The following is a 27,727-nucleotide window of genomic DNA, read 5'->3' as shown; positions in this document are numbered from 1 at the left end:
AGTATGAAAGACCTCCCAAGAAATAACGTGGATAACGATTATGCGAAGGAAAAACATAATAGAGACTTCGGTTGTTCTATAATTTTTCATTTGTAGTTCAAAATAAAAAAACAACTAGAAATTGCTACACAAAACTGCTGATTCTGCAGTTAAGGAGTCTTTTTATAAACATGACGTATGAAGTTGGTTTAAGGCATCAGAGCGCTTTTTGTCTCTGTCCGACTTTGTACCTTCAAAGCAGTTCCTAGGTACGGCCAGAAGACAGTCCAATCGGCTTTGTAAAACCTTCTGCTCTTAAATTGGCCCCGTGTCTGTTTCAATAAACAAGATCTTTTATGCCCGTTTAGTCAGCCTATTTATCCTAGGCCTGCAGCTCTCCGAGGTACAACTTCTTGTCGCTTCCACACGAAAGAACTACGAAAGAAAAATTTAATTAGTGTCAGTCTTCTTGTTTAAGTCAAAAATCAAATCACAGTGTCATATATATCATTGGAATTTTTCTTCAAAAACACGGACATATTAAAAAGAAACGCCTTTCGACAGTCTAGTATCGTATTAATAGACCTGCACTGATAAATAATGCCAAATATAAACGAAAATTTTCAAATAGTACGGATAAGCAGAAACATGAAATGCATCAACAGAGTTTTAACGGCGCTTAGTATCAAAAGGGTAGCCCAAGGGGAACCCAAGATCTCTTCCAGGTGCAGGCCTAGTTTTTGACCAATCAGTGACCTCTTCCAGGTGCAGGCCTAGTTTTTGACCAATCAGATTACACCGCTAACTCGTCTACACAGGTCAGAATTTTTTTTTTCCATGGAGACCCACTGTTATCCGAAGGTCTCAATACAAAACTGGACGAAACAGCTTTACACAGTATGCTTTACAAAAGGAGCTGCCCTTGAGTTCTATTTTTGCACTGCGCCCCAATTCTGCTCGCAACAAACTGTTTTTTAGTTGTTTGAGGGAAGTAACTTGACGTAATCCCGATTAAGGTAAAAACAGCAGCTTCGTAAAATTTCAAAAAATAGTGAGTTGCTTCTGTCTGTCACAGCTCCAAAACTAACTTCTTTATAAAAGTGCAGTTTTTCCAAACACGACTGCTGGTCACATTCATGTTTAATTTAGACTTTTTTAAAAAATCAAATAAAATTTGGACACCAAGAAGGTCATTTGACCTGAAACATTCATTTATTTTGAAATAGAGACGAATTTTAATAGGGAAAATTGGCTATTTAGTGCAAGTTTTCATCTGTGGATAAGCGTCTGTGAGTGACCTGTTGATTTTCTGATGATAACTATTCTAGGCTTGTCTAGTGAAGAAAGTTTTCTCTACAGGTCAGGTCCGTCGAAAGTTTTTCTGGGGCCTGGGACAGAAAGAAAGATGGGACTCGTGATGACACCATTAAAATTTGGATTGTTGTTGTTTCTTGTATTGTGAGCAATTTTATCATAACTTTTTCGGGACGCCTCTAAGCTCGGGGCCTAGGACGATCTACCCTAGCCCACCTCTCGAGGGGCCTGCTTCAGGATAGCAGATTATCTTCATTTTTCGTCGTAGATAGGTCCCTTTCAGTATTCCTGATGATTCGTATTTTGTTTCAAAAGAACTCGTTGTTAAATGAAGGTAAGAATAACTACGTTAAAGAACCAAGTGAATGTCCACGTCGGCAAGAGAGGCAGAAACATAACAACACTCTTTTAAAAAGTCTGAGGAAGCGTTTGAGGAAGAACGTCGCGGTTGAGGGAGAATGTCGCGGTTGAGGGAGAATGTCGCGGTTGAGGGAGAATGTCGCGTTTGAGGGAGAATGTCGCGGTTGAGGAAGAAAGGCACATTTTATTGGTTTATCGTTTCAACCCAATCGTCGACCATTCTATGCAAATAACCAAGATATTAAAAAGCAATGATAATACTTTGTCCTGGTGTTCACTTTGCGGCATCCTGGTATTTGCAAAAGAGTGATCGCCAAACCGAGGCAGATCGTTTTGGGGGTAATGAAGGGCATGTTACAAGAAAAGTTCAGGCTTACAAGACAGAAGGTCACAAAAATGGCTTACTTAAAAATGAAGAGACACTTACGAATGGGCTCTAATGGGTGAAAATCGACATCGTTCACTGAGCCATCATGACCGGGCAATTTGTAAAGTATTCTTCTTGTAACTGTGTCCCACACGTAAACAAATCTATGAAAAAATGACGCCGTGATTTAGCAGCGAGCTTGAGCAGAGACTGATAAACAGCAACTTAAAACTGTTAGTGTAATTAAAATGAAAGTCTATTGGCTAATGAATATTACAGTTTACAGGTATTTATTAAGTGCTCGATGCCGTATATGCGAAGCTGTATACGCTTTGGCATGTACAACAGGGCGGTTCTAAACTGCAACTACAAATTTCAAGATTTTCCCGATCATTAAGCAATTTTTGGTTACTTTGTTATTAAAGATCCAGAAACCAGGAACCACAGCAATAACAGTGACATCTTAAATGTCATTGCGTTGAAGGATTACCTGTCTGCAGACCCAGCAGCAATGAACCGCCCGTCTGGTGACCAACAACATTTCAGCAAATTCTGTGAGAGAAAAAGAAAATGCACTTTGAGCAAATAAACGAAAAGTTCATATCATGCTTTTCAGAAACGAAAATAATTATCGACAAAATATTTTGCCCAAAGGTGCAATTAATGGATTTTGATAATCCAATATTCACGTGTTTTATTATAATATGTTCTTATCGCTCACGAGCGTTATTCTCAAGTCCCTCCATTATCACAATCATCTATCATACCTATAACTTTACATACAAGATATGTTAAAGTTACTGTGTAAACAATGTTATTAATATCTAAGTTTTCGCCAGCTGGTCATAGAAAGCTTGGGAAACATATATTAGTGACGTCACACGGACTTAGAGGTGTTAAATATGGCCGATGATTAGTAGCAGTCACAAACCAAAAAGTTTGTTTGAACCAACCAATTACAAGGAAACCAATCGAAACCTCCATTGACAGGTTTCTAATCCTTTCATTTTGGAGATATGCAACAAATGCTACCAGTGATAAAGCTTATGTTTGACTCTACAGAGCTGCAGCAAGTTGTTTGTTGGTGGTATTTCATATAAATAAGATGAGAGGTTCTAAGAGGTCAAATGATGATCGTCTCTCAGGCAGTGGAACATCTATGTCCCTCGGCCTATTTACTCGATTTACACAATTGGAGAACGAGTAACAGACGAAGATGAGAAGCAGAGGAGTGGTCGGGTCACACCCTGACAGGAACCACAACATAATTAATACCATAAAGATTCACTGAACGCACTGCTCACCCAGAATTGCATTCCAGATTATTTATTTATTGAAATTAACTAAATTAAATGTGCGAGTCAATCTATTTCAAAATCAATAGGATGGAAAATCTTTCAAACATACTTATTTGAAACAACAATAAAAACACCATGATGGCAACCTGACTCGAAAAATTATGTCTAGTCAATTTTTTTCAACACAAGGTCGTGCTGCCTTAATCATATTATATAATTGGTTGAATCCAAAACAAAAGTTACTTTGCCCGTGATTCAATGCAGATGCATTTATACTCTAAATAGGATTAATAGATAAGTTCGGTTTTATTGTAAAATGTCTTGTCCTGCACTGTGTTTGACTCAAATATGGACGTTGCTTACATAAAGCTTTGTTGTGAAGTATTTCGACTGTATCATCTGTCAACAAGAGACAGGTGAAAACGCAGATAACACTGATATTAGCAAATCTGAAAGCTTCAACTCTCAAAAAAGCAGAAATAAACCTTATTAAACAGCTGCACAGGACAAATTTCTGGATAAGCTTTTTATTTGCTTGTTTCAGATAAGATTTTCTAGGCCGATTTAATCTTCGTTTGTACCAAGTGACTCCCAGTTATGATAAATCCTTTTTCGACTAATATATGCATGGCCTTTTTTTGTGGGAGAATGCCAATCAAAATTTTACAGTTTTATGTTCCAAAGGTAAGGAGATCATTACAGCGAGGGCCTGAAAGCAACTTAATTTTTGCCAAAAAATGTATGGCTAAGAAATTTGCTTAAGGATAAGAAGAAAAGAGAAAAAAAATGAAAAGGATGGGAACAAAAAAGAGTTTATGGAAAATATGACTTAATGGAATCACAAGGCAACAGAGAAATACATAGGAGAATCAAAAGAAAGCAGACAAAAGTGAAGGAGGAAATATAGAGGAAAATGGAAAACATTGGACAAGTTTTGAAAGGTTGACTAAGAAAAACATTTGACTAAGAAAAGAATTATAAGGGCGGCTTTGATAGAAAGCGTATTTTGAAATAAAAAGGTGCTAGAAATAAAAACAAAAGTTAACTAATACTCAAATTTCTCTTCGCAAAAGTGGTCGTAAGGGAATACCTCTATAGCACAAGCTATTCGATTCTTGCACAAATGCCAAAATTACATGATAATGTCTGAATGCTATTATAAAAGACAATAACGACAGTGCCTACTTTATTGCTTCTATGGCATTTGATTAACGGTTTAAAATTCAATAAAAACTCACTTTTTCAAAATTGTGCTGTACCCCGGTGAATACTTTTACGCATCTCTCTGTCGGAGCATACGGCCTAATGTCCCAGATTCGCACTAGACAGAAAAAGGGGCTATTATGTTTAAAGCGAAACAGGAAAGATTTCATAACAATGGTACAGGCGGATCGGCAAAGAGGAAACCCGATCATATACTAGCCTGGCTGGTTTATTATCCTGATCATTTCTTTGATAAAATGTAGTTATGTCAAAATGTCCTGTCACTACTTTCTAGTCCCTGTAATGGTCAAAAAGGTCACCTTGACACATTTCAGTGGTATAGAGATGGTTATTAAATGTTAACAACAGTTTTCATTTCGAAATATTTTCTATCGTCAGGTGAGTCTGAAGTCACAAAGATCCAGTTTATTTATGGATATATACTCTATTCCTCTGACATTTTGTCTACATTTTTTGATAATCAGCCCATCAATAAATTCGTTTTACATTCATTTCTTTGGAGCAAACGATCCAGGCTGCTGTAATATGAATTTTCCGATGGATCACCCTTAGCCCTTGATTTCACAACAATGGAATAAAGTACCAAACGACTTATTACTGTTGCTGATTCAATAATTTTCAGGTCGAATTTCTAGACATATCAAACTCTTTTGGACATGAGCAAGCTTAAGTAATGACGGCTGCCAAGGCTACGAAATTCCATTTACTTTTATTTACTCTACCAGAATGGGATCAAGCAATTTTTTAACTAGAATGAAATGATGGCATAGTAACAGCGTTTGACCAGTCGGCTTTTTCTAAAAAGTGCGTTTTAACGGCGAGTTTATTCGGCAACAAAACGGCGCTATTTGAATACATCTTAGCAGCTGCTCCAACAATCGCGATTGCAACAGCACAAGGGAGAACTATTTTTGGTTTAGGAACCTTCATAAAACTAGAGTTCATTTCAGCTATTAACCCTTTTGCGAGGCGTATTTTGCTTTGAAAATACAGCATACAGTAGACTCTGGTTATAGTCACATCGAATGTTGCTTCAAAAGCTCTGACAGTAAGCAAAGTGTGACTGTAAGCGGAGTTTCAGTTAAATATTTTCCGTATTTGGGCCTAAATTTTATGTGACTGTAAACGGTATTGTCACTTTAAGCGGAGGGACATAAAAGGAGTCGACTGTTTACAGAATAACCGGCGAAATATAGAATACCTGTATTGTCCATTGCATTTGAAAGTAAAAAGGATCCGTCCGGACTGAGCCTGAAACCGGTAACCGTGTCGGTATGTCCACGCATTTTGTAAAGAACGTCATTTTTACGAAGATCCCAAACCTAGAAAGGAACGAAGAAATTTAGTTAAGATGAATCTCTATGGCGGTCACTGTGTATATAGCAAAAATACACCAAGTTAGAAAACTGTGTATATTGCATAAATGGCGGACACTGGGTGAATCATTTGGCGCAATGTTACTTTTCAGGGCATTACTTCCATTATTTGGAAACAAAATGGCTTTTCTTTTTTAGTTTATTGTTAATCGAAAAGCAAAGTAAAGTGCTGAGCACAGTGAGAGACATGTCTAGATGTATCTTGTTGCGGTTCCAAACGCCATAACAGCAATTTGCAATCACAGTTTGAGGCCAATAATATTTCGCAGAGAAAGATTATTAGAGAGGTGTGACTGATTCAATTCAATTTCATTCGTAAACTGAAGTTGCAGAATGATATTACCATAAAAATACTGTAATATACACGGCCCAATAAAAGTATCCGTACTTAACTAGTTTGGGCATATCGCACAAAAAGGCAATAAGATATATTGAAACAGGTTAGCCGGCGTATTTAATATCATGTGTAAATAGCATCTAAGCGAAAATATGGAATCTTATTAAATTGTTTGACTCAAGTTTCAAATGAAGTTTGATAGCAGCACACAGAGTGTATAAAAAAGTGTGCAATTACAAGCTCCATTTTCCAGTTTTTAGTGTCTGTTTATAAGGGGGCGGGCAATACCGAGCTGTGTACAAATACAGCAAAAGCATTTTGTAAAAGCTTGCTTGTCAACAGTTGAAGGAACGCAATGTCTTTTGGGGTAAAGGTTTTTGGCGTGGTGTAACAAACCACTCAAGGAAGGCTGGCAAACTGGCCCATTAAGCATCAATAAATGAACAAATTTCTACATTTGAACATTTGAAAAGTGCTAGCTAGCCGCTGGTTTTTAAAAGTCAAAGCTACATTTGGAATCACAGATCGATTATAATCAGGGAAAGTCAGGATACGAATACACAAGTGCTTTGGGGAATTCTGTCATCGTTATCATTATTGTCATTATTGTGTCATCGTTAACCGTTTCAGAGGAAAACCCATCATGAGGCAATGGTCTTTAAATTTAAATAGATCCTCTTAATGAGAGTAGTTATCTCTCCAGTACGGTTTTGTCAATGCAAACCCTTCTCTTATTGTATCGTACTGTACTTGAGCAACATGGCTCAAACTTAATTACACACAGATCCCATCAACTCTCCAGTCTACAAGACAGTCTACATGCTACCGTAGATTTATACTCTCTTCTTCTCTTGGAATTATGAAAACAGAGGGAGACAGAAACAGATCAATATTTCCTTTAACACACCTTGATTATATTGTCGATTCCACCGGAGAACACCTGGTCACTTGTATCGTTAAAACAGACTGACGTCACCTTAACGAAAAATGAACAGATTCAAAGGCAGAACACACGAGGTGAAAGCAAACAAGGATGGAAGAAAATTGTAACAAGTAGAACATCTTCAGATTTTTGATTAAATGAATATATAACGATTTTTGAAAAACTCTCACGACATTTTACTCGATAAACTGTGAATAAAAAACCAGTGTACAGATATGTGAATGTTTCTTAGAAACAAGTTTAACAGCGAAACAAAAAGTAGGAGTGAAGAAGCCTTTCTTGTGCTATCGGTTCCTGGAAATCACGTGTTTAGCTCAGAGAAGATACAACATCACGAGGTAAACTCTATGGTCAAAGCATCAATTCTCTACTGTTGTTACGTACCTGATATGTGTTTTGAAAAGTTTGTAGAGCTCCTTTCTTCCTCCGGTCCCACAACTAGATAAGAAAAGAGCAATGAGATAAGGATGGAAACACAACTCCGTAAAAGTAATAATAAATGCATCTTTTAATACTAAAATGAAGACTTGAGTCGATTGACAATCATGACTGAGACACCACGTTTAGTCATGCCAATTGGATGCACCGAGCTTGCAACATATTGTTACAATGGTATCATCAATACAAAAGAAATAATAAAAATGGAGAAAAATCACTGGTTTTTTAATGTAGACACTGTACATTTTATCGTAATCAGCTGTGCTGTCAACGAATTCATGAGCGCTTTCACGAGAACTGTTATTGGGGCTGCAGGTTATTGCTTCGAGTTACCCTCAATCAGCACATATCTGGCAGGACCGGGATATGAGCAACACGAGTTCAGAAGATTTACAGGTTTAGGCTAGCGATGGGTTTGCTTATTCCATTCTCTTTGGAGTTCACGAAAGCTTGAAAATCTATTCGACTAAGCCCAAACCATTGTTGAAACTTTTCCCCTAGCTTTGTATCGGTTGTCCTTATTTTTATCGGTGGGGAAAAGTTGACTATTGGACGAAAGAGAGATTTGGAATTATTCTAATTTTCTTAAATCGTTTATAAATATATATTGTTGGTTTACATTTCGGAATTTTGTCATTTTAAAGGATCTTTGGTGTGTGATCCTCCATATTTACGGACAGTTTATCGAGACATCCGGGGTCTCTGGAAAGAGCATAAAGTAAATTTGTCAAAATTTTCAAATGGTTCATCCACTTTTAACATCTACAACGTCCATAAAAAGTCCTTGAAAAATCCTTAAGCTGTTTCTTCTCTTTCCAACTTCCGCTCTCCTTTTTCCGAAAACAACTTTGGTAGTTTTAACTAGGCACAAATGACATGGAAAGATATGTTTTATAGTAACATGATGAGTTATTTTGTAGCAAACTAGGATTAATGTTTGGCAGTGATTGTAGAAGTCCCCTATAAAGATTATTGGCAATAATTTCTGATGGTCAAGGTCGCCTAGAATTATCTGCCAAGATAGAATTAGTTTACTGGCAGAAAAGCACATGGAAGTTTATGCGCCTGGTCAGTGAAGAAAAATTAGAGTTGAAATGCAAATAAACCTGAATCATAAGACGAAAAATGCTTTTTCAAAAACAAACAACATATAAGTCATGCTGCAAAGAATAGCTGTTAATGAAATTATTTGCAGTTGCAATGAATCATTGAGCAGATGGGAAAAAGAGCAGGTGATGTTCAACGAAAGATGTGGGAAAAGCAAGACTTGGCAATATTTCTTACATATGATGTAAATTCATGCGTATGTGTGAACCCAGAGCGTTTAGTTAGTAAATTAAAATAATCATCGAGTTCCCAAGGTTTGTGGATCTTTAAATGGGAAAATAATAGAAGTTTGTGTGTGAAGTAATTCTGATGTGATTGTAAAGTTTGTATAGGTGTTGAGGTGTAGCAAATATCGGACCAAAGGGAAGGGAGGGAAGTGGAAAAAGAGGGGGATCAGGCGCTGATTGCAGAGAGTGTGACCATTTTTGTAGTAATCGTTGAACGACTTTGGGTGGAAAATTTTGCCGGCGTTGGTCACTTACTACTTAGTTCAATGTGATGACTTCCAGACACAGAAATAGGCGTTTGTTTAACACGCGGATGATAATCAAGGTCCTTAAGCTGACGGAACCCTCTACAGTCTACAGGTTGATGCATTAACAGGCTGTCTTTCCTAGCCTTTCATTTTGTTTCTATGACATGATCACAAAAGGCAATGGTGGGAAACATCTTTTTCTTCCTGTGGGCACCATGAACGTTGGAACTTCCCGTACATAGTGCGAAAGGTCAGCTGATGAGGATGGAGGATTGTATCTCAGAGACGCATTTATAATCATTCTTTCTCATGACAAAAATTTTGTCTTCGGAAACCAATAAGTAACACTAGCAGAAGCTCTTTGAAGTACGTTAGTTTACAACTGAAGCTAAAACCTATCCATGTAAAAATCTTGCTGATCACAGTTTTCTGCAGTGATGCTTAAAAAATTCCTGCGAGCGGTGTTCGCATGCTGGCTTGTATTTCCACCACCGGCAATAAGTTTGTAATATGCTGGTACACACCTAGCTGCATGTAGATGTTAGTAAACATGTTCCGGTATGGAGATGCGACTCGAACATTATCAACAAAATAAAAGATTTAGCAACTGATACTGCGGCCAACAAAAATGTAAGCCACAAGCAAATAAGCCTAAGAATGATGAAAAGAAATGTAAATAAAAGATTACCATTTATACGTTTTATTACAACAAAGATTTGTTTATAGATAAAGGAAGATGAAAATGCTTTACCCGTCGTGTAACTCATTGTGGAAAAGCAAATTTTCATTATCTTTAATGGTTTGCTTATGTTGAGAATATCGAGCATGCTCACTTTTGTGTTATTTAGGCGACACTGATATGGCACCATGGGTCATCGAATCGTCATGTGCTCCCTTGGTCGACAGTTATGGCGTTCCTATTTGGTTTCAATTGGCAGACACTGTTTCTATGATCGTTTACTAAAAAGTGTTAAATCTTATTTTTGTGTAACAACACCCCAGAAACAGAAACTTTTTGCAACGGAGCAAGATAACAAACCTTCGATGGTTAATGCTATCCTTTATATGGAGGGTTTATATTTAAACAATGGCGAGCAACTCGTTGCTACAGATTGTCAGCACAACGAGCGAGCTGAAGAAATACTGACTGTCATAAACCCAAGTGTACTTGCCTTTACAGTGCCATCATCTGAGCCACTCACTATCAACTCAGGCCCCCGTCTTGCCGGACAGCAACTGTTTACAAAGGCAGAATGGCCCTTAAGCCTTTTTATTCTCATTCCAGTCTCGTAATCCCAACATGCTATAGTTTTATCGGTAGAACAGGAAACTAGTGTGCTAAAAGAGAGAAAAATTAATGTCAAATCTACGTCGAATTATGGCCTAAAGATTTCCATAAACATTGCTAGCCTCTTCAAGTAGACGTTCATCTGTTTACAGAAACTGGACAAGCCTTTTCTGATCATAAGAGTCGTAAGCAGAGATTTGCCTAGAAATGCATATTTCAAAGAAGCAACATTGAAGCATGTTTCACATTAAAAAGATGTCCACATGACACGATGCGAAGTCAGAGATAACATTGGCAAAACTTAATACAATATAGGTTACATCTTTCTTACCATGAGCTGCAAAGTATTGAATAACCCTGTGACACAGCGTATTTATTATGCAAATAATTTACTTGTAGAGGGCTTTTTTACTTAAACTGACCCCATGAAGGAAATTTTCATGTTATTTGATTCAACTAAGCTCGGCTTTATCCACAAAATGCAATTGCCTACCCTCCGTCGTTGAAATAATGCAGCTCCATTATAGCACCTGTGTGTCCTTTTAACACAGCGAAATTTTCGCATTCTCCATATACGTTCCATAGATCTAGGAAAAAAGAATAGATAGCACAATATTTTCTTTTTTCTCTAAACGATAGCTAATCATTGCGAGCAGGAAAATCAAACTGAGCTGGTTCACTTGGTTCTTTTGTTCTCGTGGAACAATCGTTTCGTGACAGACATCACTTGACACAATTTGTCTTTAAGTTTTTGCAGTCATTTAAAGGGACAAAAAAGCAAAGATACAGCCACATAATAATATAATGCCAGCATCATGCACAGACCAATCACCGCTTAATGGCTTCAAAAAAGTATTACTTGATGTGACATTAGCGGGGAATTAAGAAGCTGGATGCAAAAGGCTAGAGTGATAGCAGGGTTAAGGGAGCAACGTATAGGGGCACATTAATGAAAAAAAACATAACAAGTTGGAAAATGACAACATTTCCCAAATAAACATAAGCTAGAGGTGATTTCAGCGTGATAATTGAGTTTTCAATGACGCAATGTAACAGAGGCAGCAGGTGAACTGTACAGGACAAAGGAAGCGACAAAAAGATTTTCATTACAGTAACTTTCAAAACTGTATTGAAAGTATAGAAATAAACTTCAAATTCTTTTTTTCGAGTTGTATTTCGCTCTAGCATTGAGGTAAGTGTAAAAAAAACCAAACGTAAATATTATCCTTCTTTTCTGTTTGGAAGTATCTAACAAGCAGGTTACGTCCGATAACTGAAAATGGACATGGAAACATGTGATCCATTTTTAGGCTCGCTTTGTGCTGGAACATTTTTTATGTTGAAGAAAACCAGAGTGGAGAGAATCGCAGAATTGTGATACCACGAGTATTGACTGATATCACCTGGTCTTTTTAATAATGAAGACCGTCAGTTATTTATTGAGGATATTTCTTATCGCTCAGAGTATCGCAGTTAATCGAAAGATCTACAGAAAGCACTCTTTTCTTGATATAACGGGAAGACTTTTAGAGAATATTCATCGGTTACGAGATGTTGAAATGAAGCACGTTTTAAAAAACACATAAGAAAACACGATTTTTGAAGATTCGTTATCAGTGTCATGCTTTTAGCGCTGGGATTTCGATAAACCATCTAATTATAACGCTGGTCGTGCAATTTCAAAGACGAGAGTATTTGTATAAGATTTACACCGGTAGTAATATCGCCTCTTGACTTGAGTCAATTTGAGAATATTCGCCACAAACTCGGCAAACAACGATCTGGTGTTTGACAATAAAACTAGCAATGCAAGCAATTATTCTTTCTATCACCGCAACCCGCTTTTTGCAGTCGCCATAATCAAACAAACTTCTATTCAAAAAAAGTTCTGCTCAGGCAACAAACGTGCGTGTATCGACTCATTTTGATTTCGTTGTTTTACGAGAGGAAAAAGTTACTAGCGAGTTCAAATCATTGTTTTTATTAGTTTTTTTATAATTCTGGTTTTTATAAGTAGCCAGACCAGGATTACATCTGATGCATACAGCCCCGACAATTTGTATCGATAGTTCAGCGCGGCAGTTCTTACAACGTTGATCATCAGGGTGCCTTCTAGCATTATTTCGACCAATAACTTTGTATTTGTACATGTATTTGTTTCTACCTAGCATCCAAAGGTAGTTTTTAGGACACCGAGAAGCTATGCTTATCGAGCAGTGTCCTGGTCCTTCCTCTCGACGTGACCGCACCGCATGATTCCTATGCCTGGAATTACAGAAAGGCGACTCTCTCACTCTGGGTGAAAGTTTGGTCATGCAAGGGACTCGAACCACGGACCCTTGGGTCTGTAGTCAGCGCCTCTAACAACTGAGCCATCCTCGCATTTTAATGTATGGCGCAAATAAAAAATTCAGAATTACTCACAAATCAGCCTGTCAAACCCGCCAGATGCAACCGTGTCTCCTGATGGATGGAATTTTGCGGAAAATACCTCTCCCTGCCAATTTAAACAGAGAATTTTAAAATTTCAAACATAATAAATTAGTAAAATCAGTTATGTTCCCTTTTTGCGCGAAAGTTAGATATCTGCAGTACGAAAATAGTATTTGGCCTATTAAAAATTGTCTAAAAAATATCGTATTTTGATTTGCAACTAACAGAAGTTAAAATATACTCTTTCGATTTTTTAAGATTCTCATATCAAGACAGAGTTTCCACGAACTCATTAATAAATTAAAAATGACGATTGCAGATATATTCTGAATTCCGATAAGAACATGATTACAGCTTCAGTTATTAAGAAAAATAGGGTATTTTAGTAAAATGAAGACTTTTCAGATGTATTTTTTTAATGAGAAAGTAGGACTAACAGGGCTGCAATGAGCCTAGACCAACACTTTGTGTGTTGATAAAATTGTCCAAGAGGTGAAAATAGACCCATGACGATAGGGCACTATAGGATGACTAGCACAGCTATGCACATTAACAGGCCCAGTGGAAAGGTTAAAAAATCCTAATGGAAGGCAAATCAAGGCCAAGCGATGGAAAGTCTCTGGAGTACGTCAGTCATAGTTAAGTGTATCTGGAATTCGGTGCAGTCAACTGCCAGTAAAATTAAAGCCACTTTTCATTGACGATTTTTGGTAGCAGTGACCAATTAGCTGTAAAGAAGTTCCTTACGCCGTGTCCAGTCAGGAGCATGATTGGTGACTCCAAAGCAGACGATCTTTGTGGACCCTGTGAAAACAAATATAGAACTTGTGAGGTCATCAAAGTGCAAAATGAAACTATGTTTTCTGAAAGGATTAAGTGTGGCGCTCGATCAGAAATCAGAGCTCTATCGTTAAACATGTGAAAAAATATGAAATGTATTTATGTTAGCTCTAGAGCGCAAATGATAGCAAAATTCTGAAATCATCTACGTAAAAAAGAAACTTGGTATGCAGCAATCGTATTTTGGACAGCGCTAGAAATATTACTATTTCTCCCTTTGTTGGTAAGATATTGTTGATAAACCAAAAAATAAAGGACTGAGGTGCAGGAGAAGTCCCTATTAAGGAGGACACTTGTTCTGGCTAACGCCAAGATGAAGAGAGATTGATCTGCTCATTAGCTTCTGGCCTCTCAGTGTTTGCGTTGGCAGGACACGAGGCGATCGTCCGAACAAGGGTCGTGCCTCAATTTGAATCAGCAACCTGCAGTATTGAAGTCAGGTTTTCTAACCAGTTGGACAATTCAGAAAAGTATGATAAAACATTAGTACGTTAAAAATGCAAGGCTTTCCTCGATATAGGAAAGTTAATGATGCGAATACTGATGATATTTGACAGTGTCGGGAGCGAGAAAAGGCCATGCTCTAGCTAGATATTCAAACGGAACTTCTTCAAATGGAGTTAATTGACAGTGATTTCAGTTTTAAACCATCAAATCTTTTCCAAAACCCATTAAATGTTGATAAAAGGAAACCAGATTCAAATCCTGACTAAGATTTGACTAAGTAAGTATAGGGGAAACGATTGCAAACAATTCACCGAAAAGGAAAAGCTTTTTGGAAACAACCGTGCGATGTCCCGTTTTCAGCGGAAACCTTGATGCGAAGAATAAAAATATACCACACAAAGAAGGAAATCAGAAGGTCAGTCACTAAGGGATGTTAATTAAGAAAGATATTAGGAAGGATGTTAATTCAGGCGACCAATACACGTCGAATTTAAAAACTAATGCCTTGTCTGCTGCTGTGGTGATCGTGTCTAAGAAAATTCATTCTACCATCATTTCGAAAAGATGGTTAGAAACGATGGTAAGGGTTTTGGCGTATCCGTTTCAAACGTCAGATGTTAGAAGAGAATCATATATGAAAATATCATTTATTTAATTTCTTAAAATTATCGTATTAGCTATTTTACAATAATTTTTATTAACTCGATCGACGAGAAGGGTTTTCTAAGGGAACTGAGGCTGTACAAAGCCTTTGAACATTATTGGATAGATTCAGCTGTAAGGTTGGGAGTGGTTGCAACCCCAAAAATATTTAATTTTTAATATTGAAGAAATATAAAATCTACTTTATGCCAGGTTTTTTCTACAAAAAAGTCTTCAAAGACCAAAGGGGGGGGGGGGGTTCAGAATTGCAACATGGTTGAATTACAAAATTCTGAACTTATATCCTTAGCATTATAATTATCAGGTAATGTTGATTTAGATGTTGATCACAAAAATGTATCCATGGGAACATTGAAGCAGAAACAGGTAGTGTAGACGAGTCTACATAAATGCAGTAGAGAGAGCAGGCGCACTGTTTGACCAATATTATTAAAGCCGGTATGAAAAATTATGTGATATAGACAAATATCGTTATTTGCACGCCGGGTGCGCCCATTCAAACGGAATATTAAAAGAATATTGGCTGGGAGAATTATTGTACTTTAAGAGATCCGAATATGTGCCTCGCAGCATCCATTTTATAGGTCACATAACAAATGATCCCAAACACATTAGCAAAAGCAAACGAAGGACTTGTCCATGAATCCAAGTTTGATATTTTGATGATTGAAATCAAAACATAAATAGCTTTGTTTTTGGATAAATCTTAAGATAAGTTTTTTGTATCTTTTCTTCTTTGAGAAAGACCATACGTTACTTAAATTTGTCAAAAGGATGCGCAACAAATAAGTGCAGAAAATATTAGAAATCCTTATCGTTTCTCTATTATAGTGTGAGCAGGTTGGAGCATTGTTTTTTCCAGCGAAAATGTTTGCCTCGAGAAAGGACGACAACAATTTCGATAAATCTTTACAGTTTATCATTTTCTATTTCGCAATATCGCTGTTCTTGGTCAACCTCTTATCTTGTTTTCAACAACATTTATAAATATACTGAGACAAAATCGCCAGCAACTTAAATATCCAACAGCTTCTAGAAGACATATAATCGTTCGTTCTTACAATTGGTCCACCACAAAGTAGTTCTTCAAGGTCGCCTATATAAACTCGAATTTGCAGCTAAGAAGAAAACCACAGGAAAGAGCATGCTTTTTAACAATGTCTGAGAATCAGTTTATTTTATATCCTTTAAATAAAAACGAATAAAAAACCAAAAAACTGGAAAGAACCAGCAGAAAACAACATATTTAGAGACTTTCCTGTACAAAAAGGTGCTGCGTTTAGAAACTTTTCTGCAGCATTTAGTCTTCACTGGTTTTTAAATGAAATAAAAGGTTTTGTCATGAAAATCTATCAGGGTTCCTTCCTGCTGGGGCGTCTTGGCTTTGGTTCAGTGAAGGAGGCTGATCTTCATTCAATGATAACGAAAGTGTGTGTCCCATTCGAGCAGGACTGCAAAAAGTTCTTTTTGACGTAAAAAGGGTACATTCGTTGCTTTGTTTTCTGATTGGGTGTGAAAATACATCGTAAAAAAGAAAAAAACCAGAGACGCAGAGAACAGGAGCTGGTCAAAATGCATAACCTTGAGTAAGGAGGGAAAAATGAAAAGAGATGAAACTTTGCTATGACCGTCTTCCTTTCTGTCACCCAGTTCTCTGTCCCCCTCTCTCTTGTAGAAATTCAAGGGACCAACACCTCACCTAGTACTACTTGAAGTTTAAAAGGTTGATGATTGCGACAAGGACGATGAAAAACCAATGAAATTAAGCATAACATGAGAAACACGTCAGCCGACTATGAACAAATTTGCTAAATTCAATTTTTATATTCATTGAGGCATCTATGACTATGATAGCACCAATATACATATTCCCTCAGCCCTTTAATCTAGATTATTTATAAATTGAATATTACACATAGGTCTTTTGACATTATTAAATCATATTTTCAACATTTCTCTAACAGGAGAATAGCTTAGGTAAATTTTTTCTTCACAACAGCTTGTCGATGGGAACAATCATTGTGATTCATATGAGCCAGTCAATGAAGCACCAAAAAGAAATCGTAAGTATTTTTTGGTAGTGTTCCCTTTAGTATTTCCTTCGTTTCTCTATATCTTAAATGAAAAATTACTCATTTGCTAGTTTGCCTTGCCAAGCAATTAGAAGATGCGTATACCATTGGCGTGATCTTTCCACCAAACAGCAGAGCATCTTAATGACTATCATGTTGTCCGTCTATGATTTTCCACTCGATTTCTAATTGGGGTAATCAACGTGTAGTAGGATTTAGGAAAATATTCTCTTGTGAGAGTTTAGCATGCAGTGACAGTCTTGTGAAAGAAGTGGTACTCGCGAGGACGTTTTGTCGATAATGGGTGTGATTGGGTGTGATTGTCAAAAAAATGATCGTGGTGATTAGGCGATTACTTTTTCTCATCGAAGTTAGTGCGATGTATCCTTGCGTTAAACAGTAAGCTTTTTGCGGAAATTTATACGACCTTACATTAGCTTACGTTCTGGATTGATCTTGAAATATGACTCGCTAAACTTTAAGGCATTTGGCATCTTAAAATTTGAATGCGGGTTCCTTTTTGGACAGAAGACTCGGGGAGAGGAGGCTTTCAGGGTCCTGTTTCAGCGCAAGTCCAGGGTCACGTTTCAAACAAACCGTTTTATGTTAACTTCGACTTAAAATATTTAGTACAGGAAGCTTGTGCTATGAAATGCCAGCAAATTGCTTCAGTTTCCTAAAACAAATGAACTTTATATATGAAATTATAAAATCATTTTCTAAACACCTTAAAAGGCAAACTTCCCGCCAGGGATCAACACAAAGTGTAGTAAATGCAACCTCCAGATACTCGTCATACACTTTCCTAACAAGCCTCCTTTAGCATAAATTCAGTTTCTTTCATGTTAAACTAAAGAAACCGACAAGTAAAATAGTTGATTGGTGAAGTTGGACAAACCCATTCTCAACTCTCGAGGCTAGTTTACGATACAAAATTGTATATTATATCTTCAGTCTGTTTAAGCAACTATTAAAATGGATCCATGACCCTCAGTGATCAAAGTGAAAACATAATCAGGGGTATGTAGCTGCCATAGGGCTAATACTTCTTTTTAATGGCGGAAAAAACCCTTTTCCGCTTCTCCCTATAGATTTCTCAGAACTTTTTTAGTAGAGCACCCTGGTTCTTGCATAGCACTATGTTCTATGTCTGTAGCTGTACCCCACTCCTTATATCTTTATCTGGTGTCAAGATTAGTGCCGAACAATTGAAAACAAAACACCAGAGCATTGCCTATCTTTTATTGCAGATATGTATGAAATCAAATCGGTTATTCAAATACGGCATAGAGTACTTGTCAAGCAGGTATCTTATGAAAAGACAATAGGACTTGTAAAATAGACTTGAGGCATACTGACCCGCACATATAGAATAAACAAGTTTTTCCCGGCCGATCTCCGTTTGCAATCTATTTTCGTGCAGTGTACAAGTGAAATAACTACATCATATAGCCTTTTGATTTGAAACTCCTTTCCCAGAATATTACGCGATCACATGTTAAGAAATCACTCAAGAAAAGCTCAAGTTTAAGACCAGTTTACTCACGCTTGCGTTGACTTTTGTAATGCGGCCACAGGTTATGCCCATCGTCAAGTATTCCTTCTTCTCCGAATTTCTCGGAACATTATGACGCTGTTAGTTGGAAACCGAAGATTATGACAATTTGAAGCTACCACCACGCGGCTCTGTGTTTCTAATTTCAACTGTGCTTTACTGCGAAAACTTCGAAGACATTCAGAAAGCCAATTATTCCTAGATTTTCTACTTCCAATGATGCAGGCTTTTGAGCTGCTATAAACCAACCGATGCTTTCACTTCAGTAATCCATTTTGAGTATCTGCAGTCTTCAATCGAAAAAACAGGTTTCCCTTTATGTTGTTAATCATGTAACAAGTCACTAATTTCCTTTAACGACTGCCTTGTTGCGTCCGTTTAGTTACCTTTGTTTATAGCTTATTTACGGGCATTATAGTCTAGTGCAATAGCTATACGATAATTTCAATGGTGTACGATGCCATTTGTGGTCGACGCCAATTTGATTTCGGTGAAAGCAGTGTGAAGATGTATTGACAAATCTATTCAAACCTGCTAGTACGTGTGTCAAATCAATAGAGCCATGAAGCTTTCTTTTCATATATTTTGCTGGTACGCGATTTCTTGCCTTTAGTCATTATCAATAAAACAATACGTGAAGTCTTTCTTTTTGCAAGTTGCTCGTTATTCTCTTATAGAAACCTCGATTTTTGTATTTATGAATCCATACCAGTATAAAAAAATTCATTAACGCCTTAATGCTTGTTGGCTTCCGTCTTTACATGCACACGTCGAAGAAGAACAGCTGACAGGAAATAGTCTCCTAACTTGTCGATACGGCTCAAGAAAAACCCCTTTATTCAAAATTTATTCGAAAATGGCTCCAACTGGGTCATAAAAATAGTGTAAACTCGTAGGAATTTTATGATGGTTGAGGGCACAAGTTTACTTCTTGTGTTTTTAATTATCCTTATTCAATATTGAATCCAACGGTTTATCAACCCATAGAGTACTTCACTCGAGCATGAATTCTAAAGACCAAAACTAGAGCACAAATCGTTCCTGAAACTTGTCCGGAAACCTGTCCGGAAACTTGTCCTGAAACTTGTCCTGAAACTTGTCCTGAAACTTGTCCTGAAACTTGTCCTGAAATCAACGAATACCAAGCTCTGTCCTTGATTAACTGCTTTTTCGACTTGATTAACTGCTATGATTTATTTTTGTACTTTTGCGCATGAGGTTCTCTATTGTTACATTTTGCGACTCCCTGAATGATGTCATTTGTCAGGAATTACGCTCCCGAAAGGGTACAATGAATCTATTCTTAATTTCAGCATTGCAGTCGGGCCTGGATGTACTTCAAAACCAGAAACCGGGTAGGCTTCGCCTTCGTCTTTTAACGTGACTCAAGTCGCACGTGTTCAAAGCAAACTTTGTTTCAAAACTCCTGTTTCAAATATTTCTTCAAATTTTTGGCAAATTCTTATGATTGATCTTCCATAAGATCTGATAGGTGCTGTTTGTCCCTTTCACCTTAGTCAAATTAGCCTCTGCAGAACATAAATATACTTTCGGTCAAGATTGATAGAGTAAAAGAGTTAGCCGGTAAAAGAGTTATCCTCCGATCTTTGCTTCCTGATATCAATGTACACTCTGACTTTTCCTGTTCATCGGCACTACAATCTTTTTCATCTTGTCTTTTCACTACAAGCTCGGTATCATTTTCGAAAATCTCTTGGATTTAGACGGCGCAAACACATTTCAGCAACTTCCATACTTAGTTTGGTCAACAGGATTAAGACGCCGAATAGAAATTTGCTATTTATTGTTCATTATCAAGAACGCACTCATTTTCATCGCATCCCTTAAACGAATTTTTATCGTCAGCTTGGTATTCTCCGGTGAGATCGAACGCAAATTGAATAACGGTCGCAATGGCAGTTGAAAAATGCTGCGTTGCGGAGTCGTTCATTTGATTTGAGGAAATTATTTTGATTAAACAGAACCTGTTGGTAATGAAGCGAAATCCACTGAAACAGCCTTGCTTCAATGTCTCCTCCAGTTTATAAGTCTGCTGCTGTTTCTCGCTGTAAAACTACAAAACTTCGACAGACGGTATCTTCCAAGACTGCACAAATCTTTATACTTGACGTGGCAATTCACTGTTGTTTACAAAGCAAAAGCAGCAAACGGTCAGACCATAGAGAAGTATAATCTTCCTAGTAAATCCAAACTCTTAGAAACCTTATCCTGTGCTCATATCCTCCTCAAACAGCGACATGATCTATACTCTTCTCTCTTATAAATAAATCAAGTAAGGATTTCCTAATAAAACCAGCTGCATCAGTCTGAATCCTTTAACTTTTCAACTACTTTGCTTCGCAGAGCTGACTTGATCGAAAGAAAAACTGTCCTCTGGCTAAAACAACAAACCTTCCCTTTGTTCAAGCAAAACAAAAAACAGCAAACGAATTTTGAGAGACCTTTCAATAGTAATTACATTTTATGTTTGAAGGCATTCAATTTTGTAATCATGTGTACAATTATTCATAAGAATTCAAATACATATTAGCAAAACGTGTAAATTCTGATACCCTGTGCTGTAATCAGACAAGTGATTATATGACGTAGCTTACTGCAGGCCATGGTAGAGAGGGAGCTATAAAATGGTTTTTTTAAGTTACAAATTCAAGTAACACGAGGTTTCCATGGCAATGCTAAAGCGTCATAACGAGGTTGCAGAGATGTAAAAGGAGAAGCCTCTTTGGAATGCTCTGGTGACCAGAGTACCGTGGCAAATGGTTCGAGTTCCTATAAAGGATGTTTTGCATAGTAACACAGTAAACAAGGCCTGTGTTTTGTTATAAAGTTATGATGTATTCTCCACTTTCCATGATCAACTGTAGCCTTACCGCCCTTTTCACTTCGCCACTCTTGACAAAAAACTGCTTGTTCGTCATGTTTCTAGCGGTCATATTTCGTTATACAAATTTTAATTAAAACTGCGCAGTATTTAGAATGATAACCTAGGCAAATAAGAGGTTAAAATAATCATTGTTAACTCAAACAAGTACAAACGTGCTTATATAAACGCTTTTGGAGCAAACAAGAAGCGGGCATGTTTCATTGAAACCGAAGCTATGGTAACACATTTCAATCGAGGCTGTCTACGCTTCTGTAAAAAACACGGCTTCTTTGTATTAGCTTGTTCTATTTATGGGTGACGAAGCACAAAACCAGTGCAACTAAAAGCAAACCGTGGACACCACCCATCTATCTTTATTTCAAACACCGATAACTGCTTTGCTAAAGTTGCTACAGAGGCTACGATAAATTTTCTATTGCAAAGGGCACTTTTGATGATAAAAAACAGCTGAGCAGGACCATGGATACCACCATACTTATAAAAGGATTTTGAACAGTACAATAACTTGTTTTTACTTCAATTGACGTTCTTATTCTTATATTATTCGTAAGATTCTTATTCACCTGTTTCCATAAAAACAAGGTTTATAAATTATCCTCCTTCAGTCAGTTCATTAGCGTCATGGAAAAGCGCCTTGATGCAATCTACAGCTTTTCGCTGGTTAAAGAAATCACGTGGCCAAAACTAGGCCCAAAAATAATCACACTTCATCGAGCGTTCCATGACGCACATTCCCTCAAAAAGTTGAGTTTACACACTGTCTGATAAATCATGCAGGGTTTGATAAGGCTAAGTGATAACATTTGAAACATTTTTCTTGGTTCATAATGTTCGAAATAATGTTCGGAACGAAAATTGGCAACAGGTATCGACGCTTTGAAACAGTATTTGATTAAGTTTGAAAACCGTTAACCTGGCGTTCATATTCTCTAGAGTGTCTAAACGAACTGCGTGTATCACAAACTGTATTACTTTAAAAGTTTGACAATTCCGGTTGAGTTTTTAAAAACATGCTTTCATAAACAATAATTCTCATATTGTCAACCTTATGAGTAAAATGTTGCATGATCGTCCTTTCTGTATAAAAAGTAAACTCAAAGCTGGATCTACAAACATTTATTTGAGCACCAAAATTAGCCGTTTTGGGTTGATCGGTACATAAACAGACTAGAGTTTCATTTACATATCAATTAAACATATTTTGTTATCGTTTTCAAAGACAGAGGTTGGGCAAACTGAACCAAAGAAGACAATTGCTTAAATATTTACATTAATGGATCGGGGCATCAGATAAAGAAAAATATTATCTTTACTATATTCAGTTGAAATTGTCAGTACAGCTGCTAACAGGCATTTGAAATTGTGACAAAGCACGCAAAAAAGTTTAAATCTTTGAGACCCTTTGACATCCTCCTTCAGTAGCAATCTTTCCTCGAAAAGGTTTTCCAAGAACTTTCCTTAAAAAATAATTTGTCCACTTTTGTTTGTTAAATTCTAGACCCAGCAGAAAATTATCTTTAGCCACAAAAAATAATGAAAAAGATAAAGGCGACTGATCGATTTACCCGCTTGTCCTCTTAACTTAGATCTCGTACATTCAAATAAATACGGTAAGGTATCGTTCCGTACTGGCCTTCCGTTTAAACAAAAACCCTAAGGTGGCCAACCATTTAATACGGCAAGGGTGGCCAACCATTTAACCTGGGGAGAAGACTGTGTGATATTTTGTATCCTGGTGATGTATCCAGGGCAGGCCGGGATAGGTAGGGCAAACATGAAAGCTCGTTTAACATTGCATTAGGCCTAAGGGTCACAAGAAGCCTATAGTAGCCTGGTCGGGTCTGGTCGAAATAATTACGCATGCTCTATGACTCCAGGACGGAGGTTTGCCTAACTCATTAGAAGACTTTCGCTTGTTCGTCTCCCCCACCAAGTACATTCTGATGATGGTATGAAATAACAGTCCATCATCAGAATCTTATAAACGACTGAAATCTAATATGATTTGGATATGGATCCACAAGGAGTCTTCTAATAGTTTTGTTATGGTGATCCCCATATTACACCAAAAGCTCAAATTACACTTATGATAGCCTTCAGTGACTTATGATCCAATTATAGAAAAGTTCTTTCTGAGGAATGAAGTAAACTGATCTTGTTACAGAAATTTATGTTCTGTGGTGTTTAATTATTTAAAGGTTCAATATTTTACAACTAATGGCCTTTAAAGGCACAGATGTTTTTAACCATAACCTATTTCCTAACCTATAAAAATCCAAGCAATAATGAAACCCCAGGTGCCACAAGGTTCAAGTTAAATTTCTAGATTTTTTCTCCTTTTTGACATCTCTTTGTCACCCAATTTAATGTCTTAATGATTCCTGATCCTTAGGAAAAACTAATTCTTGAAATTTTGCAAATCTAAACATAAATTTCTCAATAAAGCCTTTAGGGATATGGATAGGGGACCTTCAGGCAACTTTACGTATGCTCCTGTCATAAGTGGTTGTCAGAGGGTATTTGGAGACTGTGATGTCCATAATTTTTGGCAACAATCAAATAAAATTGTGATGGATTAATGTTTATCAACACATTTAATTCAACACATTTAAATGGGAGGGATATGCTTATTGTAATAATCCTACAAAAAGTATTACATTTTTGAATGACAACCACAGGTTTTAAAATGATGCTGGTTTTCAGAATAATACTGTTAAAAGGCTCATTTTAGGCTAAATTTTGTTTCTCTACTTATTTTGCATAAAGGATACAACATCATATGGACAACAAGCCGGAAGTGTGGGGGAGGGTTGTGGAGCCAGGGGCATAGAGCCAGGGGTATAGAGCCAGGGACAAAGAGCCAGGGGCATAGAGCCAGGGACATAGAGCAAGGGGCATAGAGCCAGGGGGATAGAGCCAGGAATATCAAGCCAGGGCTGAAGGGCCAAGGGGCTCAGGGAACCAGCATCCAAGAAGGATTCTCAATTGGATCAGTTTTAGAGACTGAATTTCTTTGCAGAAAAGAAAGGGGCACTTCAGAGTAAAACAGGAGAACTTTGGTTATTAGCTCTAAGATAGCGTGGTGGACTTTGGGGAGAGTTTTTAGCAGAGAGGGTTTAGTCAGCAATGAACTTCTCTGGCCAAAGTATTAATCAAATGATTTTTCTAAAAGCAGATGGGTTTCTAAAACTATTGGGTAGTGTTTGGTCTCAAATTTGTTTTGAAAAGGACCTCACTCAGCAACCCTGAATGGTACTACAGCTGTTGGCATGGTCTTTGATAAACTGGGTGACGTTCATAAAAATGGACCTTCTTTAAAATCATTTCACAACTATAGCATATTTTTCAAAAATCAAGAGCTTCCATCAAACAGATAGTGAGATAGTCAATAACTCAAATAATATGGATAGATGTTAAAAAAATTAAAATTCTCAATATTAGCCACTAAGTTAGGATTTAAAATGACATTAGGCTGTCATTAACAGTATAAACTCAAAATTGTCTTCATATTTCTAGCCAGCAATGACACATTAAAAAGAATTTGTTTCAAATGCAGGAAATCATCAGGCTGTACAATGACTTTCATGAGCATTGATCTCACTAGCCAAATAGTCAAATAGTTATCCAAGACTGGATAGGTTTTCTCCCAAACTTTCCTCAGGTACCCAAAACATTTTTCACAAAGGGTCTTAAAAGTTTTAGACTATATCAAAACATTACTAAGTGAAGAGATTTTTTTTCTATGTCTTGAAACATGTTACTCTAAATGTCAACAGCCTTGCAGACCTGCTTTCAAATTTTATTGCAGTCAAAATCAAGAGAATCATCAAGAGCACAATCTACATATAAGGCAAGAGCTGCATTGTTGTAAATTTTACACAAGCAAATCTATCTAATTTAACATGGGTCTACTTGGAATAAAAAGAAGAAACATGGTTTTCTGAACAAGCACATTTTTTTTATCTACAAGTAAATTTTGTTTGAAGTAAGTAACATGCTCTTATGTAAACAACAAATATACACATAGATAGTTTGTTGGCTGTCAAAAGTTTGTAATACTAAAGAAATCTTGTATAAATCCTACTTTCAAAGTTTGATAATATACCCATTTAAAAGGGCCTAAACTTTTGGTTTTCCCTCTTGTGAATGGATGCTATTATTCTTAATGCCGAAATCTTGTGCAAAAGCTTTGAATACCCCACTGCATGCTTTGGTATTTCATTTGCTTGGTGGTTCAAATGCATGGATTGGAAACATGAGTGTGAGGTAGGATTATAACAAAAAGTTGACTGGATAATTATATCCAAGGGTGGATCAAAAAGAGAAATGTTAAAGAAGAGTGTGATGTTCTTTATAAAGGCCCTGAACTCCCTAGCCTTCCTACACATTTGCATCTAGCCAGATAAAAGTAAAAACCATCTGTCAGGATATATGATCGTGTTAAAAGCCCAGTTTTATCCACATTATCTTTAGTGACAAACTCCAAGGATAGAAATGAGAGTTGAAACTAGTTAAAAAACTGGAGCAGTAACTTATTATTCAATATTTTTGCACATACTGGACAGTGTTTCCTCTTGATAACATCAATGGACATGTAGTTTTGATAGAAAATGTCTTTTCTAAGCCACTTAGAAGAGCAGTATTTGTTTTACTGTAAACCTGATATGACATTTATTCTCCAAAGTTATGATTATGGATCTTTACATTGCACTTTGAAAATGTTCAATTTAGCAGGTGATAACTTGGTTTTGCAAATGTGGAAATATTCATTTTGTGATAAAATACCATGAGAATTTGTCATTTTGCCTAACTTTCCAACTCAGCAAGTATGCACTCAGCAAGTGTAACAGTCATAATATTTGTTTTGGAACAATGTATGTGAATTAGTAAACATAGACAAACAAAGATGCTGAAAAATATTTCAAGCCTATTCCAAATTGTAAGCTCTAGTATGAGGGCTGACACCATCAGTGATATTGAAGAGGGCAGAGAGAGATCATAATATTTTCGTTGACATATCTACTTTAATTGCAAATTTAATACTACGCATGTGTCTCATTTGTCATTTCCTATTTGCTAGGTATAGGTCTAGTAGCCTAACCCAATTTGCTATATTTAAGATGCAGATAGATTTCTTCAAGGTGTAGTTGCCTTCTTGGTGAAGTGAATAGTCAAGGCAAACAACATTAAATTATTCTGCAAGGACTAACTTTGGCTATTTTCAGTCAATGCAACATAAAATAATCGATTAAAAATAAAATTGGCAATAATAAAATTTGGAAAGCTAAGAAGAATATCATCAGCCAGTCGTTGGGATGTGACTTGTGATTGTGGGGAATCCTAAAATTTTCCAACAAGAATTCAGATTTTCCGAACAAACAGCCTTATATGAGGGCGACGCGCCCTCCTCCAATGCCCCCCATTGGCATTGGCTCTGTCTAGTATATACTCTAAGAAAAGAGTATTTTGAGGCAGTTTGCTCAGTATGAAAGATTGCCATTTGTTGATAAATGAGAAGTAAATAACTGAATAATATTGATTCTAATTTTTCAAAAAATTCCAAAAGGGGTAGCTGTTTTAATCACACCTGATAAAAAATAAATTTTTAGAGTAAAATTGAACTCATATGCAGGTAATACCCATACAATTACTGATGGATAATTAACAGCTCAGTTGCTGAATAAAAGATGTTTTTTAGAGTCATCATCCTTCTTTTAACCAAATAGCCAAACTAGACATTTTTAAAAAACCATGATCTGGGTTTCGTTATTTAAAAATTCTTGTATAATTTAAGTTTTTTGACATGTTCGTCGGCTGTGGCATACAGGTAGCTATTTGGGTAAGCTGGTTTGTCAAGATCGGAAACAATCTGCAACATTTAACATTTCAAGATGACAGTCTTCGGGTAGTAGATCGCAGCCGAATCATTATTACAATAAAGACTTGGTTTGCATAATAAAATCATTTCTTAGTCAATATTTTATTCCTATCTTGCACTAAACCATAGAATTTTAGATTACCGCTAACTGATGTGAGTTTCGGAATTCTAGACTGGCCTATTTTAGCCATTTGCTTTTGTTTCTGCCGCGTGAGCAATAATATAGCAATTTAAAAAGTTAACCTAAAAATTAAGTTTTAGAATGAACATACCAATGGAACAACACTTCTAGGGTGTGGCTTTCGAAGAACAACTTCATTTTTAGGCTTTTTATAAGGAACAATTTCACCGCCAAAGTCATATCTTCTTTTTCCCGTGTCCGCCATGGCTTCGACTCCTTTTTACTAGAACCTCGTTTGCAGCTCGAG

General features: G+C 36.8%; 1 protein-coding gene across 2 annotated transcripts; it reads right to left on the bottom strand.

Annotated features, from left to right (window-relative positions):
• Nucleotides 1-73: 73 nt before the first annotated feature.
• LOC148960244 (U5 small nuclear ribonucleoprotein 40 kDa protein-like) lies at nt 74-27,727 on the bottom strand. 2 transcript variants are annotated; one of them, XM_089116238.1, is made up of 12 exons: nt 18,508-20,888; nt 13,687-13,743; nt 12,931-13,003; nt 11,000-11,093; nt 10,391-10,556; nt 7,583-7,636; nt 7,163-7,231; nt 5,744-5,864; nt 4,557-4,639; nt 2,511-2,572; nt 2,081-2,184; nt 74-414 (listed from the first exon to the last, which is right to left on the bottom strand). In XM_089116238.1, exons 1-12 carry the CDS (start codon nt 18,547-18,549, stop codon nt 362-364), a joined length of 978 nt encoding a protein of 325 aa, XP_088972364.1. In that variant the 5' UTR covers nt 18,550-20,888; the 3' UTR covers nt 74-361. The 2 variants fall into 2 exon arrangements, with proteins under 2 accessions (XP_088972364.1, XP_088972363.1); XM_089116237.1 differs by lacking the exon at nt 18,508-20,888 and adding an exon at nt 27,572-27,727 and having other exon boundaries at nt 75-414.

The sequence above is a fragment of the Rhopilema esculentum genome, chromosome 5, assembly GCF_057945365.1.
Source record: "Rhopilema esculentum isolate cy_ngs chromosome 5, ASM5794536v1, whole genome shotgun sequence".
NCBI classification, from domain to species: domain Eukaryota; kingdom Metazoa; phylum Cnidaria; class Scyphozoa; order Rhizostomeae; family Rhizostomatidae; genus Rhopilema; species Rhopilema esculentum.
The sequence above is the reverse complement of the archived record's forward strand: the minus strand, read 5'-3'. Positions and strand labels throughout refer to the sequence as shown.

What these genes read in the sequence shown, in the direction of transcription:
- LOC148960244 (XM_089116237.1), bottom strand. Translation starts at nt 27,685, where the DNA reads ATGGCGGACACGGGAAAAAGAAGATATGACTTTGGCGGTGAAATTGTT. An exon ending in CTTTTCAAAACACATATCAG is followed by an intron (nt 7,232 to 7,582) that starts GTACGTAACAAC and finishes TTTTTCGTTAAG; the next exon opens with GTGACGTCAGTCTGTTTTAA. An exon ending in TCACCCATTAGAGCCCATTC is followed by an intron (nt 415 to 2,080) that starts GTAAGTGTCTCT and finishes TTTCTTTCGTAG; the next exon opens with TTCTTTCGTGTGGAAGCGAC.